Genomic DNA, 20557 nt, shown 5'->3' on the forward strand with positions numbered 1-20557 from the left:
GTTTGATTTAAATTAAAAGCTTAAAGCTACGGATCAGAGCCATGTTACCGCCACTGAGTTATTTCAGGACTCGCTGTCTGTATGCGTCTCTGTATGACATCATCGTCACTACAGTCATCACATGCTGCTGTTCAGCTTCTTGAAATTCACAGAACCAAATTAAAACCTGAGAAAGAATGCACAGCATTATTTTAAAGTGGATCTTCACTTTAATATGCTCCACTGTGATAACGGACAACATGTGACGCTGAATCATTCACAAAGAGTGATCAAGGCGATCTGATTGTACCTCCTGCACTCATTCAAGAACCATGGAGGCTATGGTTCACTGCAGCAGATTGTAATGCTCGGAGAAAAAGGCTGCAGAGTGCAGACAGTCATTAACATTCACAGGAGAGGAAGAGGAGGAGGGAGGAGGAGGAGGTGGTGACACAATGCACCATACAAGTTCAAAGAAATACTGTAGCAGACAGACAAAAAAAAACAACCTTCAAGTTCCAACTCCAAGTAGTTATCTAGCCATATGTTACAGAAGTAGGTGAGCTTGAGCCTGAAGAATAACTGGCATAATATGTTTGTTTCTGTGTGGAGGCACATGTTGCTAAAACCTAGAAGCTGTTATGTAACTAAAAGACGTTGAAAATTCAACAAAATATGTATGGTCTCTTCATATTTATGACCTACTGAAATGATAGCCAGCCAGTAGCCAGGTGGGAACAGCCCTGGTATGAAACTGCCAAGAAGATTTATCATCCTCATCTGGCAGCCGTCGCACCTTGCAGCTCCGCCGGGTCACCTCCTATGACATTACATCCTGGTGCCAGGCACACATTGCCCCTAACAGGGCCGTAAAAGAGGGTTTATTAGAAACCCTGTGGGTCTCTTATAGGGATGAAATACCTTTTCCATCCTCCCCTCTTTTAAGAATACCCTGTTGACCACCAAATTATCTTCCCTCTGCATCTGTATTTTGATTGCTTTTTCCACTCTGTTGGATTTCATACTCATGTTTTTCCAAATCAATGTGTTATTTTTTATTTAGCCAACTTTTCTGAAATGCACAGCAGGAGCCTCTTTGCTCCCAGAGACAACCATTACCTTATCATTACTGTACCACACACTGAGTAATTTGCCGGGCAAAGCCCTCCCACGCATCTCATAAGTCAAGTAAGGTTTCAGAGACGAGCAAGAGCTCACCACAGCAGCAAGATCTCTGCTGTCTAGGAGGCATTTCAATAATTAACTTGAAGGCTGATTTTATACAATTCAACTGACACAACTGAGAACAAGTAGAATTCATCTCTTGTCATGTGTATGATGTCTACCTGCTGCAGAAGTTAGAAGACAAGTGTCACCTTTGAATCACTGACTTTCCGAGCTGCTGTGAATGAGGAGGTGGAGCAGTTCGCCGTTTTGTGGTAAATGTCTCCAGTTGAGCCTAGACCCCAGGCCGTAAGACTCTAATTGCTTTCCTGCCGTCCCGGGCTGGATGCAGCGTATCATGTGACACTTTTCTCTCTTTCTTCCTCCGTATACAGCCTCACCCCCTTGACTCTTTCCTCACCCCTGCCCCGAGGCTCCGACTCATATGATCCAGCTTACACAAGGTGAACACACACGGCCATATGCGCAAATTTACATCAGCAGACACCGATCAACTGACCGTGGCCCCTCCGATCTCAGCATGTCAACGATTTTCACCGTTGGGGGATTACTTCACATTTTCTTTCTCACAAATCACACCTCAGAGTCTTGGGATGAAGTGGTGTGGTGAATTAATGATCTATTCTCGTTTCCCTAATGTCTCCTTAAAACAGGGCACAGTGTTAACGGCGGGTTTTGCTCAGGAAAAACATTTCCCTCTCTCTGGCACTGACCGATAACCCCGTCACATTCTGCTGAAAGTGGATACTTACATCCTGCAGCAGAAGCACATTGCAGTGGATTTTTCCTTTTAATTAACCCAGTAATTTAAACAGTGAGTACGCTAATACCTCACGTCTCTACCTATATTTTCTAGGGCACAGCAGTTTTCTAATTAGCAGCCTAATGAGCTGATTGTTTATTTGCTTCATCTACGCGGCTGATGACAATACATTCCTCATCCGGGCTCACAGTCAATCAAGCCTCTCTCTGTTTCTCATTGGTATGCTACTCTGAAAGCTGCTGAGCACTTAACCAAGCCAAAATGCGATGCATTATTTACACATGTAGCCTGTCCTCAGCTATGTGTGTGTGCCGGTGGGAGAACAGAGGAGGAGTATGAAAAAGTGAGTAATGAATATTAAATGCATAAGCAGCGTTGTGAAGGCTTTAGAGTTCATTGTAACAGCCTGAGAGCAGTGACTTAGCCAGGTCTTGAACTGAAGTGGAGAGCTTTCAGGATCACATTCCCTGTTGCATGCAAATCTGCTATTGACTCATTTCACTTATACATATTAATAAAGTAGCTCTTTACCGTTTATTGGCCTGGAAGTGTTGATCTACTTACAGACATCTTGCAGAAGTTTCCAATTTAAAGTTTTATTAAACCGTTCACTCCTTATATCGTGTGTTGAGGAAAAAATGGAAATTAGGTGAAGTGATTTTCATTCATAACCATTCTATAATGGCAAACCATAAACTCATAATTACTGCCACTTCTTCTGGAACGTTTGTCGCAGTCCCATCGGTGAAGTATACCGACTCATCGCTGGACAGATCCCAGGATCGTCCCTGACCTTTAGAAGTCAAAGTGGCTGTCTGAAAATTTCCTGGGTGCAGTCATACGTCTAATCCGTTGAAGAATGCAAACCGCTACAGCATATTGTATTTTGAACTCGACCATGTATTAACAAAATGAACTACTCTGCACAGGTTGCCAGAGATTTCCCTCATTTTCTCGACTAAGACGGAAGAAATACGCGACAAGATGATTTAAAAATAGAAGAAAACAGAAGCCCGATCAAGATAAATGGCACATAATGATATAATTCATCACCATAATGTTTAAAAATAGCCTGTAATGTCACCGTGTACATTAATGAGCCCAACGAAAGGAGAACATTTTGTAACGACGTCGCCATGTGACATATGTATTCATTAATATGAAATTTATATCTTCAAAACATGAATTCATAGTCATCTCAAGAAAATGCTTAGTTCTTCATTAAAATGTAAATTTATTCCAGCAGCAGCCTCTTCCATAGTGGAAGCCTGACAATGCAGCGTTTTGATAATGCATTGCACAACACAGATTGTCCACTATAAAAACATAATGACATGTGTAATCGAGGTGGGAGACAGAAGAGGAAGTCAGAAGCAGACTTAGAAGTACTTCTGCTCTATAAATCGTTAAGGTGAAGTCTAATAAAGCCTGTGTGTTTAGCAGTGATAAAAGGTCCTGTGTCAGTTTTATTATGGTACCAGTGTGGAGGGGAACAAGTCTCGCTACCTGTGGATCTGTCCATTCTTGTGTAGGTACTCCAGGCCCTCGAGCACGTCTTTCAACACGGTGGCTATGCTGGCCTCGTCCAGGACGCCCGTCTTGTGCTCGCCTCGCGAGATGATATGCTTGATCACATCCAGCACTGAGCCTGGAAAACAAACAAACCTGGTTGATAAAAAGGCTAGACTTACAACATCATTCTTTTATCTATGCTAAAAAAGTACATTTGTGATTGTCAACAGCAGACAGTCAGACAGAAAAGCAAACCCATCCCCCCCAAAAAAGGCCAATGAAACAATTTTTTCTGGTTGCAACTGATGACAACATGACTCTCAACAAAAACACATTTATGAAAACGCATACTTCCCGTTGGATTGGCAGATATTCAGTTAAGTTAATTCATGTATAATCTTATATTGTTTGGGTAAATTAGATTTTGAGGACACAAGGACCATTTTTTTCCCAGTTCCAGTAAAAAAACAACAAAAAAAAGGATTTTATTGAAAATCCAAATGATTTAGTTGTGTCAAGTCAGAAAGTCCTAACCCGTAAACAGCAGCGTGACCTTTAAACTCGGCCATGGCAAAACAAACCAATCACGGAGGGAGACGAGACAGAGCATTCATTACCATACATTTTAAAGGGTAAAGCCACTCGCTGAAACAAATTTATGCCGTGCAATCTATGATTTTTAAGTCTGAAGGAGAAAAAAGCATCGGCACCTGAACTTATGACATTTTTTGGTCTACTAACTTTAATGTAGAGTGTAGAGACACACACAAAGTTTGTTTGTGATTTTTCATGCAAATGAGCTCCATCTGAATGTTGAATTCAAAGCTTATAGTCACAAAATGTGCAGAGTTAAAATCACCATGGCTACTGTCAGAGACACTCTATTATTTGCTGTCTATAGCTCCAGGATTTAACTCTTAATCATATCGTCATTACAGTCTGCCTCGCTGCAGCTCACTTTAACTTGTTCAAATTCATTATTTAGGCGCGAATCAGACTTTAATGACGTTGCAACAGAGCAGAAATCTGCTCCACACTAAGTGTGCAGGTTAATATTTGAGGGTATAAGTCAAACAGTTGCTTTTGTCTTCGCTAAATGGAGAACCAGTGCAGCTCTGCTAACTGACCTGGCCTGGTTAGGGCTAAAAAAGACAGGTCGCCATGTCTCCCACAGCCTGGCTCCTGCTGCATAAAGGAGTGCTCTGGCTGAAAAGTCAGACTGCTGTCGGTGTATGATTTCCTTTGTGCGACTTTCCACAGAATAAAGAACATCTCTCTGAAAAGAGGTTCAGTATTTGCATTCGGTATGACACAAAATTGGACAACACTGGTGAATGGGGACAAAGCAGAGGAGCCAAAAGAGTGTCACTTGCCTGACAAGCTTTATTGTGCTGCAGTGATACACCAACACAAACATCACTCTGGCACACTGTCTGTCTGTCCCTGCCTCTCTAACACACACACACACACACACACCCAACCTCAGCTGCAGCACTTGCAAACAAAAGCTGGAAATGGCTTCTTCAAGGTCCAGAAACTGTTCATGACACAATTCCAGGATTAAATTGATTGTGTTTTAGCAACAGTGCCAGGCTAGGGGTGCAAAGATATTTATTTGCTCAATCATTTCAGGATGTCCTCGCCCGCGGCACTCAGTCGAGCACTCACTGCATTACCCAGGGGAGCCACGGATGATGGGCCACCTGAGACTAGACAGCGTTATTGCACAGTCGCAGACACAGCGAGACAGAAAGGCAGAGTAAGAAGGGAGTGAGGGAGAGGCGCTGAGTTCAACGGGTTCTTCGTGCAGTGACAGTGCACAGAAGAAAATGTGATTCAGCACCGAGGGAGAGAAGACAAACCCATTCAAAGCGAAGGCGGTGGAGGGAAGGCGGGAAAAAGCATCCTGGATGTGTGTCTGAGTGTGTGAGACAGTGGGTGTATATGTGAGGATGTGAGTGAGTGAATCGAGGGGGGGAAAAAAAAAAAAAGTGAGAGGAGAGTGTAGGAAGAGTGCAGCCTAGCGTCTCTGATGTGACAGCTCTTTGAAGCTCATTGAGAAAAGGCTGCCTGTTTGATTTTCCTTCTCTGTTCCTCCTTCACACACGGTTCTCCTCCTCTCTCTGTGCTTCTGCACTCGGTCTGATTTTCATCTCCATGTCTGAAATGGCTGGAGGGAGGAGAGGTAGTGACAAGAAGTGACAGGTGACAACGAGGAAGGAGCTGAGAGGGAATCGAGCCGAGTCCAAATTAGATGGAAATGCAGTCCTAATGAGCTCACAAATGAATGTGTGATTACATGAGAAAGGGGCCAAGTAGTTAATGTGTCTGACCTTATAGTCTTGCTCAACTGGATATGAAAAGTTACAGCCCCATTTTATCTTTATATCATTAAAGAAATAGTTTGACATTTTGAGAAATGTGCTAATTCGCCTTCTTGCCATGAAGTCTTTACGCTCAGCGTGATGCTACTGCCTGCAGCTGGCTAACTCAGTTTAACTTAAAGAAAGCCAGATCCTGTCCACAGAAAACAAAACCTCTCTACTGTACATCTAAAGCTCACTAATAAACATGTTCATTTGTTTCCCAAATTGTCACCCATTTTCTTTAAGGAAACTAAAGATATACAAAGAGGTTAAAGCAAGACAAACAGTGTCGAGCAAATAATTTTCACAAATTATACACTGACAAGTCTCCTTTAAGCTGAGGTGGCTCTAGGAAAAGGTCCTGAAGTGCTGACAAGCACAGCGTGATGCGGGCTTTGGAGGATCACTAAATGCCAGCCTTGTCAGCCTCTTTCAAATTCATCTGATTGAACTCTTCATGCCTCATTAGGCTGTTTCAGCAAGCTGACACTGACTGACAGGTTAACAATCCAAAGGTTCATTCTGCATGGGAAAGGCAAGACAAACGACACCTGTTGGCCTGGTTCGAGCGGTGCATGTCCAAAACCCCAGAGGAAGAGTTTATACGAATCTCTAGGAATAAATTAAGTCTTGACAGCGGAGTGAACTGTACAGCATGCAAATACTCAGGAAAATGCCAAATCATCACTTCAGTTACATGCTGGATTAACCAAATCTCTCCCTTTCTTAGGACTTTAAACAAAAACTGTACCCGTGTAAAAGCCAGGGATTCAACATAACCCTGCTCAACTCCGCTTCATCCAAGAACATCACCTTTACAGCCGTTCTGTTTTCCTGGTCAGAGCAGGAGCTTTGGGACCGAGGGAGAGGATGAGAGAGTAAAAGGGGCGGGGAGAGAGGATATGGGAGGTGGACGAAGGAGAATAGAGCTGGTGCCAACTGTGCTAAAGGCCCATGTGGAATGCCAAGTAAAGTCGGAGGAGGAAAGTGAGGGTGGGGCATGGGAAGGACTGCAGCAAGGTATGGGCGGCGTTAGAGAAGGGTTGTTGGCTCAGGCCGAACTTTTAATTACTTACACAATTTTCTCAAAGGGAAAGCCCAATATGACACAAAAGTGAACAAAGATAATTCTGCACGTAAAACAGAGTTTCATCATCTTCATTCTTGCTCCCTGTCAGAATTTTGGCAATAGTTGAGGGCCACCTTATGATGTGACAAACCCACTGAATAAGAATCTGCCTTTAGCTGGAGTCTACGCAGAGTAGCATGCGACTGAGCTCAGCAGCAGGCATGATAGGTCGGGGAGAGCTTCACATTAATTTTCTGGGAACACATTCCTCTGCTTGCTTTGGCATGACTCATATTCTGTCCCTGTGGGTTTCCTCCCCGATGTGAATTCAGTCAGTGACAGGTTATGCGGCACTCTAAAGAAACAGTTGTTCACATGTCACATACAGAACAGGAATTTCCTGAAAAGCCCTACGCCTGCAGCACATCTACTTCGAAACTCAGCTCTACAGGTTCGGCCTTGAACGGATTTGTCGGGGAGGAGGTCTGTCCTGAATGCAGAACAGATCTCTTGGTTGAGTTGTGTGAACTCATGACATAATGCCTACAACAGGATACTGTAATGGGACCTAGGATTGGTTTAAAAAGCATCACCGCTAACTTACTATTCGGAATTTTTTAATTCACCATACAAGATAAATTCTGAGCAACACCAAGATGAAAAGGTGACTAATCATATGCTGCTCTCGTTCCAGTGGTATATGCCAGTTAACAGTGTTATGACACTGCTGTCAGTTAAGAGTGGAACAGACCAGTTGAAGACCAATAAAATGCAGTTTACGGGCCACAGGTGAAAAAAGTGTTTTACAACTAGTTAAAGTGGCATACAACTAAGAAACTGCACCCATTTATTCATTACTTTTAGTGATCAATTTTGGTTTCTTGGCTCATTGGCTTTCACACCCTCTAATTAACTATATATGGTCTTAAAGTTGGGTTAGGCAGGAATCTGAAAAAGGCAATAAAAAAGATACACTCCTCCCTCTTCCCTCTTTTCTAAGTCCCTCGAACCAGAGGAGGTTCAAATCCGCAAAGATAGTCGAGCTAAAAGTCTACATTGATTTGTGGCGTCACACTAGACTCGAACCTGGCCGACCCGTTACAGCACCACATCCTCCTCTTTCCACTGACTTAGTTGTGATCTCACCTGTTATGGGCGAAAACGCCCAAGATTGGCTAAATATTTCTAAAGCTTGAAAACGGAGCCAAGAAGAGGTGCAGATGTTTCCTCTCAGACCACATGAATTACAAAATTCTGAAAGGTTATCATGGAGTTTTTTTCCCCCCAATAATGCCAAAAAATACCGCCCACCCCAGTCACGTAGACGATACAACTAACTGACCTTGTTGGTCTGCCGGAGTTTGTAGTTTATAAGAACTGCTGTAACAAATATACTAAAGATCAGTCTCACATTGTTGCACACCCTGGGGTACAAATACTCCTAGCTGGGAATGAATGTACTGGTGAAACACAACAGCGTATTATCTACTAGAGCCCCAAGCCTGTAGCACAGCAACAGTCAAAAATAGCATCCAAAATATGTCACAAAAATACAAGTTGCTTGTCATCAGTAAAATTAGTGTCTCAGGCATATTAAAAAGAGGCTACCCTGACATGATTGTTTACATACTGCTTTTGGAAACATCTGCTAATTATTTAGCTAAGCTGGTGCGAGTGAGTAAGACGGTATGTAATCTAACATTGTTCTCCATTAGCAATGACACCTGTAGGAATGTGCATCCATCATGTTGCACTTCTACAATAAGCCGTCACTATAAAAGCTTGTCAGAGCTTTGTCAGATCAACTGTCGAGCTGTTATTCGTTTTTCAAAAGCGGAAGGCACAAGACAGGATGGAGTCGGAGGGTGGAGGGTTTCTTACGCTCCATCAAGCCGGAGGAGCAGACAGGACTTGGCCTTCCTCTGGGCTGGTATGCTCTGCCCTGTGGAGTGATGGTCTATAAACTCGACCTCATTTGAGGTCTGTCTCCATGGCAGACGTCGCCATGGCCATCATTTAATTACTCCACACAATAAAACTCAACATCAAGGGCCCCTGTTTAACTAGGATAAGGGGAATGAGAGAGGCCATCTTAAGTAGTGTCTGCTCCTGCTGTGAGGCTGGCCGTCTGCTCAAGCGTCGCTTGGCGGGCACTGTGCCCTGGGCCCAGCTGCAACGCGGCTGCCAATGGGCTCATGACTCAAGTGCATCTGAGGGAGCCAGGCATGCCACCTGGGCACTATCCGTTACAGTGGGACGCTGTTTACACAGGGGACCTGAGAGAAACAAGGGAGGGCAGAAATAGAGTGTAAATGTTTAGTGTGTGGATGTATCTGTGTACATTTGTACCAGGATAATTAAGTGTGTGAGATGAAACCAGGGTGGAAAGGGAGATGAGTAGCAATTTTGTGCATCTCTGTAAACAGATAACCTTTGCTTTCATCAAGTTGCTCCTTCTTGCTTATCAAATGTTTGGCACAGGACACCTTCATCTGCATGCTGTTTGTGTCTAGCAGCTCTAAACGGTCTTGGTTAAAATCTCTTCTCCCCCACAGGTTGATGGAGAACAACAAATACTTTATCAGTTACTGTAGTTTTATAATTTGTTTTACAATGCTGCTCACAAAAATAAAACCCAAAAACACAATTAGATCCAGATGCAATTGTTGCATTCTGAGGTTTTAGCCTCCATGGTGGCCTCCTCTTCACGCTCCTCTCACTAGTTAATTGCAGCGCTGCCACATGGATGCCATGACACCAGCCTGTGGGCTGTTATTACCTCTGCCCTGTCATTAGCTGCTGCACTGTACTGAGTTAAAGCCCGGAAAGAGCTGCAGCTCACAAGGGGCACAATGAGGATCACTGTTGTCATATTCCCTGCAATCACATCCTTTACAGCAAGTAGCCCAGCTCTTCCTACTGGCCCCCTCTCATTATGAGAGGCCAAGCCCATACTGAGTTAAGGCTAGCAGGGCAAGCCAAATCATCCTCTGGGCCCCGTCTCAGACAGTAATTTCTTTTTCATTAGCAAACAATCACATTTATTTATTTGTCTGTCCATGATATAGATAGTCAGATTGGCAGGCATAAGTCGAGGGCAGTGTAATAAAAGCTTTAAAGCTCTTAAAAGATTTATACTGCGTACTTACCACCACTGAGCAGCTTCATAACCAGCCACAGCTCATCCTTTACCACAAAGGAGGTGTAGTAAGACACGATGTTGGGGTGGTGGCACTGGCTCATGGCCTGAATCTCTTTCTGTTAGAGAAGAAAAGATGAAAGAGACAAAATCCAATTAATCAGAACTGTTTGATGACAGACTATGAATTTATTTTCCATTGGTTAGATAAAGCTGGTGTAATCTGTTAACACGCTGTGACATCAGCTTTTGGTGGAAATAGGTTGAAACATTACAACACAGCCAATGCAATTTTATTAATGACGTGAGTCTTGAAGAAAACAAACATTTGTAGAGCAGTTAGAAGATATGGTATGAGTGAGTTGAACTGACGCTAAATATTCTTACTCGACTTTTTTCCAAAAGCTGTGAGGAACTAAACTGAATGCAGTCACAATAAATGCTTTTTCCTTTGATGCTTCAGCTATTCTTGAAATTTAGTGCGATACTTAAGATCATCATGACGTCAGTAGTCAGAAGAGAAATAGGCTAGGTCATTGTAATGCACATCTATGCAGAAGCAAAAAAAACAAAAAAAACAGCCAGTACTCAGCCTTTATACAGCTGTAAAGCTCTTCCTCTGTGTGTGTGTGTGTGTGTGTGTGTGTGTGTGTGTGTGTGTGTGTGTGCGCGCGCGCACACTTGGAAAGCAGAGGAGCTGAGGTAATGCTGGCACTGAAGTCTAATCCATCACTTCAGCACCAGTCCAAAAGTCATTTGAGGATAGACAAGCTTCCTGAGAGAAATAAAATCAAGCTGACTTCGGAGGTGGGACCACTGACTCAAAGAGGTTTCGCATTTGTTTCTGCTCTTGAGTACTTGAGCACTTGACAAATGGTAGAACCTGTAGCTGGAGCCCCACAGTTACATTCTGCATGTGAACCACGACATCTTTGTACTTGTTGCGATCAAAAGGGATGTAAGTACTTGAGACCTAACTGAAGTGAGTTATCAGGGTATCAGGTTAATACAGCTAACCAGTTATTAAATCCTTGCGGTCGTCCAAGAATAATACTGCCGGGTTTTTCCAGCTCAGGATGGGCCTTTGGGGGGTGACAACACAAAACACTAAACGTGATCGATGTGCGTGCAGTAAAGGCAATAAGTCTGCGTTACCTTATTTGACAGAAATCTATGCATTTTCCTGTTTTTTCTGAAAATAAACCCTCGAAAACCCTGTGCTGCAAATAAGTTTGAAGGTTTTTATGAAGTGCCAACTAATGTTTATATTACAGGGAAAGAACAGTTAAAATACTACAATATTACCAAACTGAAAATCCTAGTTCCTTTGAAAACAAAGATGAAGTTTATTTAGAGCTGACATAATGGCAGTAATTCAGATACAAGTGTTAGTGGACAGAAAGCTACTGGCAGTGAATAAAGTAACTGAACACTCATTCATTAAAAAAAAAAAGTTTTTTACCATCTTCAAAATTAATATTTGCCATTTTATTCAGCAAACTATCAAGCAAATGAAATTCTTTGGATTCTGGACTGCTGGTTGGAAAAAAACAAAAAAAACAAGGTTTCAGAAAATATCACCTTCAGCTCTACGGGAAATTGAAGAATTTTCTAACATTTCCTGATTATTTAAGATCTCAAAACACTATGAAAGACAGATTAACCACTAATGACATTAATAATAATTTGCAGCTATTGTCTAATCATGAGTGCAGGGATGCAAGATTATGACCAGAATGATAATAACGATTATCTTGATCAATATTGAGATCAAGATTATTCACTGATTTTATACAAACAGCACTGCTTTCTTTTGAACATTATGCTATATTTCTGGTAACGTACAAATCTATACATCAGAATAAGACTTAAGGTTCTTCTTCACCTGAATTCAATGAATCTTCTAGAGCCTCAGTTGCTGAACATCTGCTTAATAGATAGAATAGACAATGATTGAAAGACTATTACTGATAGACACTACAATTAAAACCATGTCATCTAAACACCTCACATGCAGGCTAAAGTAGACGCTAGCTCAGCATACCATCAAGTTTCCTTACTCATTTACTACAGTACACCAACTAAACAGGTATGTGACCAAAATTTACGTAAGAAGTTCTAATGTCGGATTTATGCAAGTTCAAAACAAGTGATTTTATCGACATGGGCTATGTTTTATAAGCAGGGTATTTAATATGTCGATATCACAATTAATCGGTACAGATAAATGTTACAATGCAAACTCAGAATTGTTCACAATAGTAGCATTTCACCTGAACATTTTTAATATTTGAAGGAATAAGTGGGGAATACAATTCTTGCACATCAAACCCAGAGTCAAAAGAAAACACTGACATTAAATTAATGTGTATGTGTCAAACATGTCACACACCAACACACTGCACCTTATGACTTAATATACCACAACTAATATAACTAGGTGAGCTTTCCCCCCATTTTTCCAGTTTTTGTGCTAAGCTATCCTAAACATGTCCCAAACCTTTAGAAACTCTGTACTGGATGCACCGAAGTACAATCAGTATCGACCTTCGGAACTTATGGTGGGTTTTACCACAATTTATCATATTTCCTCGAATTTCCTAGTGTTTCGAATACAAGTATTGATTTTTTTTTACCATGACAACCAAAAGCCTGTCAAAGGAGAAACCTTAACACTCAAGCTGAAAACATTTGTAAAAGCCATCAATCGATAGATGCTCGTAGGTCAAACAGTAAGCAATCGAAGTCAGATATTCCATCAGCATAAATGCTTAGCTTACACAATGTGCATTAGCAGCAGTGTGCCTCTGCTGTGAAGCCATCACTATTGAGCCTGTGGTCTTCAGTTACAGCCTTCAACAAGAAGTACTACGGCAGACAAGGGACATCATGGTGTCTCTACAAGGCATTTGACCAAGAAGGGATAAAAACATGAACCGAGTCATAATAAGGGTGGATACAGACTCTGCATGAAAGTCATCAGACTATGACAGGTATAGACATGTTTAAATGCACACAGACCTGTAAGGTCAACTGTTCTGAGGACTGACAGTCAAAAAATAGAAGAGATTAAGAAATTTACAAGCTACAGAGCCTATAAAAAAGAATTCCCCACCTCGAAAGTTTCATTCTTCTATTGCTTTTCACCATTTAATCATGGTCAATTCAGAAAAAAAATACTTTTTCATTACAAAGTAAAAACAGATTTCTACCAAGTAATGCCAATTAATTAAAAATATAGGATGTGAAACAAGTGATTCCATAGGTACACACCTCCTTCAAAGCAACTCACCTAATTCAATAGAGGTGCAGTCAGTTGGTCATAGATGTCATACAATTACTGAAATGGAGATCATCTGAGTGCCTTACGTCATTGTAGCATAAAGACGCCTGTATCTGGAAAGTCCAGTCACTGGTGAATCAGTACCCCTGGTTGTAACAACACCACAAAGACAAAAGAACAATTCCACCAAGACACCTATGACCGGACTGAGGGAGTTACAAGCTTTAGCAGCTGTAATGGGAGAGATTATGTGTACAGCAACTGTTGCCTTTACTTTGATTGGAGTGAAAGTTTTATGGGAGAGTGGCAAAGAGAAAGCCACCGTTGAATAAAGCTCACATTAAAGGAGAGCTCAGGAGGCATGTGGGGGACATTAAAGTCAAATGGAAGAAGATTCTTTTGCCTGATGAGACCAAAATTGAGCTTTTTGGTTTACGCTATGTTCTACGGACATGAAACACTGCACATGATCACAAACACACCGTCCCCACCGTGTAGCATGGTGGTGGCAACATCATTATTTGGAGATGCATTGGCAGGCCCTGGAAGGCTTGTAAAAGTAGACTATAAAATGAATGCAACAAAGTATAGGAAATCCTGGAGGACAATCTGGTGCAGTTTTGCAAAAGAACTGCAATAAAGACTGTTTTTTTCCAGCAAGACAGTGACCAAAAGTAGACAACCAAAGCTACACAGAAGTTTAAAGATAATAAAGTGAATATTCTGGAGGGGCAGAGTCAGAGCCCAGACCTTAATCCAACTAAGAATTTGTGGCTAGACTTGAAAAAGGCTGTTTGCTCACGATCCCCGTGTAACCTGATGGAGCTTGAGCAGTTTTGCAAAGAAGAATGGGATAAAATTGGAATGTCCAGACGTGCAAGACTGATTTAGACGCATTGACACAGGCTCTAAGCTGTAACTGCTCCCAGACGTGCATTTACTAAACACTGACTATAAGGGTGTGAATGCTTGTCCAATTGTTTATTTTATGTTTTAGATTTGTATTTTATTGACATTCCTTTTTCTGAACAAATGTTTCACTTTGGCATGTAAATTCTTGTCAAAAAAAAGACAACAAGACCATGATTCAATATTGAAATAGTAATAAAAGGGGAAAGGTTTTATTAGACATCATACCAGGTTGCATTTAAATTGACAAGTACTAATGTTCTGGCCAACAGGTGAGCCCACATACCACCCTGGTTCTAAACTAAGCTGCTCCTGATTATCAAACAGTTGAATAATTTCCAGTCTGTTGAGCCAGACAGCGAGCGATGTGGGTTGTCTCCCCCATCATTCTGTCTCTGGATACTGCAGAGAGGGAATAATGATGATATAGCCTGCTGGCTGCTAAACTGGCTTCAGCGAAGCCCTCCCACCCCCCTCTGTTCTCAGCACAGTGAGGAGGCAGGTCACCACAGCTCTGTGGGCCAGGGTAACCCCAGAAAAGAAAAACAATGGGATAACAGGGAGGATATCGTGCTCTGGCAGTTGGCAGGTTTTCCCATCTTTTTCCAGCAGACAATGTGAGAATGAGAGAGACGCTTTGTTGTGAGGATTAGGTCACTGTAAACCTATGCTGCAGCAAAGATCCTGGAAATGTTCTCATCACTCAGAGCCATTCATACCCCTTCTCACTGTGTAACCTTCAACCTGCAACCGTTGACATATGATTCAATTTTTCCTCTGTGGAGGTTTTTACAGATATCTCAGCTCTGACTGGAAAAACAAAGAGATTTCTGAACACTTTTGCTTGATGTAAAGGCACGTCATGCCTGTACTTCTCCTGCATGAACTGCGTCATTGGCCTATAAATTTTACTGGGATACTGACTCAGAGAAACAGACCGGATGGGTGAAAAAGCAGAGATGATAAAAGGGACTATAAGGCAAATAGGATCTTTGGAAATACTTCTTCAGCCCTAACATCAGTTTTATCAGGATCTTTATCCATACATAAAAGAAGGGAGAACTCTCTCTTACTGTCTTTTTACTTGCAGTAAACTTTATTGGAAATACAATTCCCTGACTGGTCTCAGCCGATTAAGTGCTGGGTATATCTGTCTGGCATTTTCATTGTTCCTCAGTTTTACCTGATGAAGGTCTAAAGACCGAAACATTGGATTTCTAATAAAGTTTAGTGCAATTGAAAGGACAGTGTGTAGGTGTTCTCTTCTCTTACTGATACCTCCTACGCAACAGACTACAAAAATCCATAGATATGCATGAGTGTTTCAGTCAAGATCAAGAAGTTTATCGAAAGAGAAAACTCATTCAGTCTATATCATCATTAACTATGTCTGGTAGGTGGCAATTACACGTTTTTAGACTTCAAATTGATTCTCACTAGTTTGTCTGGGGAAAAGAAGTCCAAGTCAGACACATTTTTGCTGACATTTGATGAATTTCAGTCTTGGATTTAAAACAGTTTCTGCTTAGTGACTGATCAGCTTCAAATGATAAAAAAACAGCGCAACACGTCTTCCAGACAGTCTTTCTTCTGGCCTTTATTTTGTCGTGGGTGTTGTGTTGACTTCATACTAACACACAGAGCAGTTTTATGCCTTGCATTCAACCTGCAAACCACAACAGACACACCTGTCTGGCATTACACGCACAGCCATCTGCTCCACAAATGGTTTCGTTATTCCCTGATTACAGTTTGGATTTAATATATGAGTCATTCAAGACATCAAAAGAAGAGTTTACGGTGACCTGTGTAGGCCATCATTATCAAATTAATAGAGATAATGACCATCTGTGTTATATTCACACGCAGTATGCCATTAGATTAGTATATTTCATGCTTCCCACTGCTTTTGGATGTTGGAACGCCATCATCTATCTGAACTGATTAAAGAAGATCACGGTGATACAAATTTACATTCAGTTGCTAGCGTTCTGTTTACTAAATGCTTTGGTACTTAACACTAACATTTGAATGCCACAGATGTTGCCATGAGAAGCAGCTGAGAAACTTCTTTGTGTCACAATGAAATCATATATACGTTTTAAAACTGTTAACATTTCATCTATAACATAAACACACCCTATTTAACGATACATAGGAGACGGTTTTCTCTTAATTCTAAGCCTTTGACATGAGACGTTATATGCTTCTAAATTAAAAATATAACTCAACTCCATCTTTATTTATGGAGGATGAGCAGCCAGAGGGTGGGCCAAAACTTCTGATCAATAACAACATCCAACCATCATCCCCACCCATCTAATAAAACTGTCTGTCTCTCCCTAATTGAAACACTGGTACAGTCAGCGACTTTTGACGGATACTTTCTTAACATTGCGTGCCATCCCACAGTCGTTTTTTTGAAATAATGTGAGTAAAACAGGGAAGCGAGACGCTCTTTAAAATGTCACTGTGACATGAGTGATGCTGCGTTGCCTAATGCCATGAAGAGAACGGAAAGTGACTTATTCTCTCAATCTTGTGATGGTACTAAAACTTTACGATCACGACATGCTAATCCCCAGCTGAACCCTGCTTTAGCCCACAAAGTAAGGAAACACTTTCCAGGAAATAGACCAGTCCATGCCAATTGCGTTTTCCTATATTACGCCTGAGCTATTCACTATTTGTCGTGTCTGAGGACCTTGAAACTGAGCAAAAAATAAATGACCTATTGTCACGCTGAATACAGTGCTGGGTCACAAACTGGTGCCACAGAATCACACTGATGGCAGACACACAGAGAAGCCACTATAGAAGCAATGTTACGTCACTATCGGTTACTCAGAGCCTCACACACACACACACAATCGCTATGACTCAATCCCACTGCAGCACGCACACATACACACGCATAAATACTAAGAGGCTGCTGATCTGCAAATCATGACAAAATGTGCTACAGTGTTATCTTAATGTCAGGTAGTAGTCCGATTCAGATTGCTGTGCCAGAAATACATATTTTTACCTCAATACGAGGTGCGTCAAAAAAGTTCCAGGACTGGTGTCACAAAAGATATATTTCAAACCCAAACTACAAACTACAAGTTTTCCCTTTCAGTCAATCAAACAGCACGTCTACAAAGAGATCCTTTTGCTTTGTTCAGTGCACGAGAAGATGTGAGAGTTGCTGCAGGACAAGTCATGGCTGCTTCACCATCACAACGTGCCTGCTCACAATGCCCCGAGCATCTGACGGTTCCAGGCTGAGAAGAACATCACCGTGCTGGAGCAGCCTCCCTACTCACCCCACCTGGCTCTGTGGGATTTTTTTTCCTCTTCCCCAACCTCAAGGGGGTCATCAAGGGGACCCGTTCTGACGACATCAAGATGGCTGCGACGACGGAGCTGCACAGGATCCCGGAAGAATCCTTCCAGGAGTGCATGACAATGTGGCAGAGAAGGCTGGGGAAGTGTGTTAGACTCCAGGGGGATTACTCTGAAGGGGAAAACTTGTAGTTTGCAGTTTGGTTTTGAAATAAATCTTTTGTGACACCAGTCCTTGAACTTTTCTGACACACCTCGTATCGGTCTCCAGCCACTCTGACGTCAAGGCATTCAGGGATCTTTTACAGTCCAAAATTGATTCGTACTGCTTTAAAAGAAAAAAAAAAACAAAACAGCTAGTAACACAGTGGATCACATTTTCCTCTGAGTTTCAACAAATACGTTAAAGTTGAAACAATTGTGTAATTCTCAGCGAGCCTCTAAATCATCTGATCCAGCCAGAGTCATTCAAAAGCACCTGACCATTAAACTCTTGTGCCTGGAATAACTACGACACAGCATTGCAAATGAAGACACAAAGATGCGACACATTATTGCTTTTTTGGCATCCAAAAACTTAAGATTGAAGACCTGCAGGCCTCTTTAAAAGTTGTCGCATCCTATTTTATAGTTGCTTTTTTTAGAGAGGCAATCTGGGTTCAATTTAACGCTTCCTCGATGTTTAACCGTGCACCCAACAGGCTGTGGAATTGGGGGGGGGGGTGAACGGACCACAGGCAGGAAATCTGATCTCGCTGTATTCCATGTGACCGCCTGCTCCGAGAATCCGGGAGCAACATTCCCCTGATTCATCCTCCAGAATTCGGGGGGGGTGGGGAAAGGTTCCTTCTCGGTATAGTGTTGCCATTGAATAGTGAGCAACCTGCCAGCGTTCTCTAGCCATGATCTTCCTGCACGCATATACGCTTACACAATATTTATTTCCCACAGGTTACTTTCGCAGACTTTTGGATGAGTACTCGAGAGGACTGGAAAAATACATCAATCTCACGTCAAGCCTAAGTGAACAAAAGCTCATTTTCCATTGTTGGATAAAAAGCTGAGATCAAGTGTGTGAGTGACTGTGTCTGTGTGTGTGTATGCTGTGGAAAAAATACATTTAAAAAAGTGAACTGACAGTTACTACATAATTTTTGCCCTACATTGCGTCCAAGCCAAGTAGTGCGACATATTTCCTCTTTATTGCTCTAAAAAAAAGGTGGTTAAAAATAAAAGAACTGTCAAGCAACCGTTGAAAAGTAAGCCACAAATTTTAAAAGTACATGCTTTGACAAATACATATTTCATTCGAGAGACTACTTTTCCCCAACAAAGCCGGGACACACAACAACCACGAACAAGCACCTGATTATTTTTCTGTGCAGAGGAAATTGATATAATCCTTCCATCTCTTGAACTAAATTGCAAACCACGTCATAAAGTAAATGATGTGCTGTGCTGCGGTGCAAGATTGTATTGAGGGTATAAACACACAATACAGTCTTCAGGAAGATATCCCTGTGGTGGTCTAATAGTTTCCTGGCAGTAAGTGGAGTCCTCCTTCAGAGAACAACCAGAATAGTGTTTGAAGTGACAGGGATGATTGGAGGAGGGCTCAGAGAAAACGAGTAATGAAAAGCAGAGGTGGAACTAACTCCATCCACATGCGCTGACCACAGAGACAAAGCCTTGAATGAGATCTTGTGCTGTAAGGCAGTAGCTGCCTTTGATCACGCGTGACAAGTAACAAGGTCACAAAAATGTTCAGTCTAATATGCATTCACTGAGCAGTGTTGGGTGTCTTACCAAGAGTTCGTCCATACTGGTCTGGCACTTCTCAAGGTTGATGCGTTTGATGGCCACCTTCTCCTTGCGAGGTATACAGTAGGCTGCTTGAACCACTGCTGTGGCCCCACTCCCTAAAACAGACAGGAAAACAACCTATTATCAGTCTGATTACACATCTATTCATCCGTTTTCTACCGCGTCTGAAGTTGGGTTGCAATGGCAGCAGCCTAAGCAATGAAGTCCCTGTCTCTAGCAATGTTTTGCAGCTCCTCCTGGGGGAATCTGAGGTGTTTCAGGGTGAGATTAGATACACAATCTTTCCAGCATATTCTGGATGTACCATGGGGGCTTCCTTCTAGTTAGATGTGCCCAAAAAACACTAACAGAAGGCACCCGGGAGGCATTGTAATCAAACATCCAAACCACCGAACCTTTCAACGAACAGCGGTTCTCGTTCAAGCTCCCTCCAGATGTCTGAACTTCTCACCCTGACTGTAAAGGTGATTGAAGCCACCCTGTTTAGGAAGCTCATTTCAGCTGCTTGTATTCAAGATCTCATTCCTTCAATCATTAACCAAAGCTCATGACCATCGGTGAGGGGGGAAATGTAGATCAGATAAATCAAAAGATTTGCCTTCTGGCTCAGTTGATCATTCAAAGTCATGTCAGTCAATACAAGACCGCCTGTGTTGTTGTAAAACTTTTGCATGTACAGCACAGTGATGTCAGGTAATATCCACATCTTTAAGCCCTGTGGGTGCCTTTCAGTTGTCTGCCCCTTTCCATACCCTGTCGGCATCCAAATCATAGTTACTGCTGGATAATAAACTTCACTTTTATCCATCACCTAAACAAAAAACTGCCGAGTTCATAAAGGTTAAATGGAATTCTGCTCAGACAGTTTATCCGATTTCTCTTTGGTCCAGCTTAACCGTGTGTTCATCAATTATGAATCAGCTTTCCCAGAGTCCTGTCTAATGAAGCAGACCTGATCGGAGCCGGTGACTAAACCAAGCACATCCCCAGGAGGCTTCGGTAGGAGGCTCACGCCGGATAAGCCCAAAGGTCTTATGCTATTTAGAAATGTCCTTTTTTTTGTGGCACAATGTGAAAATTGTGTTCACAGGTAATTGAAAGCAGGCAGTTATTCTTCACAGCACAACACACAGCATAACAGTAACTATAAAGCAAGGAAAATTCCAGTTTTTAAAGATTTATTTCTCATAAACACAAGTAA

General features: G+C 42.0%; 1 protein-coding gene across 1 annotated transcript in view; it reads right to left on the minus strand.

The window, feature by feature from the left end:
- Window positions 1-19473, minus strand: part of LOC103375029 (serine/threonine-protein kinase OSR1-like) — a gene marked incomplete at its 5' end in the record, with an annotated part of 34146 nt that extends 14673 nt beyond the window's left edge. Inside the window, 3 exons of the mRNA XM_008305216.1 lie at window positions 3434-3575; window positions 10024-10132; window positions 19339-19473. Of these exons, the coding sequence (XP_008303438.1) occupies window positions 3434-3575; window positions 10024-10132; window positions 19339-19473 (386 nt within the window). The remainder of the gene's footprint in view (window positions 1-3433; window positions 3576-10023; window positions 10133-19338) is intronic.
- Between the last annotated feature and the right edge of the window lie 1084 nt (window positions 19474-20557).

Source organism: Stegastes partitus, unplaced genomic scaffold, assembly GCF_000690725.1.
Source record: "Stegastes partitus isolate 25-593 unplaced genomic scaffold, Stegastes_partitus-1.0.2 Scaffold2440, whole genome shotgun sequence".
Classification (NCBI taxonomy): Eukaryota; Metazoa; Chordata; class Actinopteri; family Pomacentridae; genus Stegastes; species Stegastes partitus.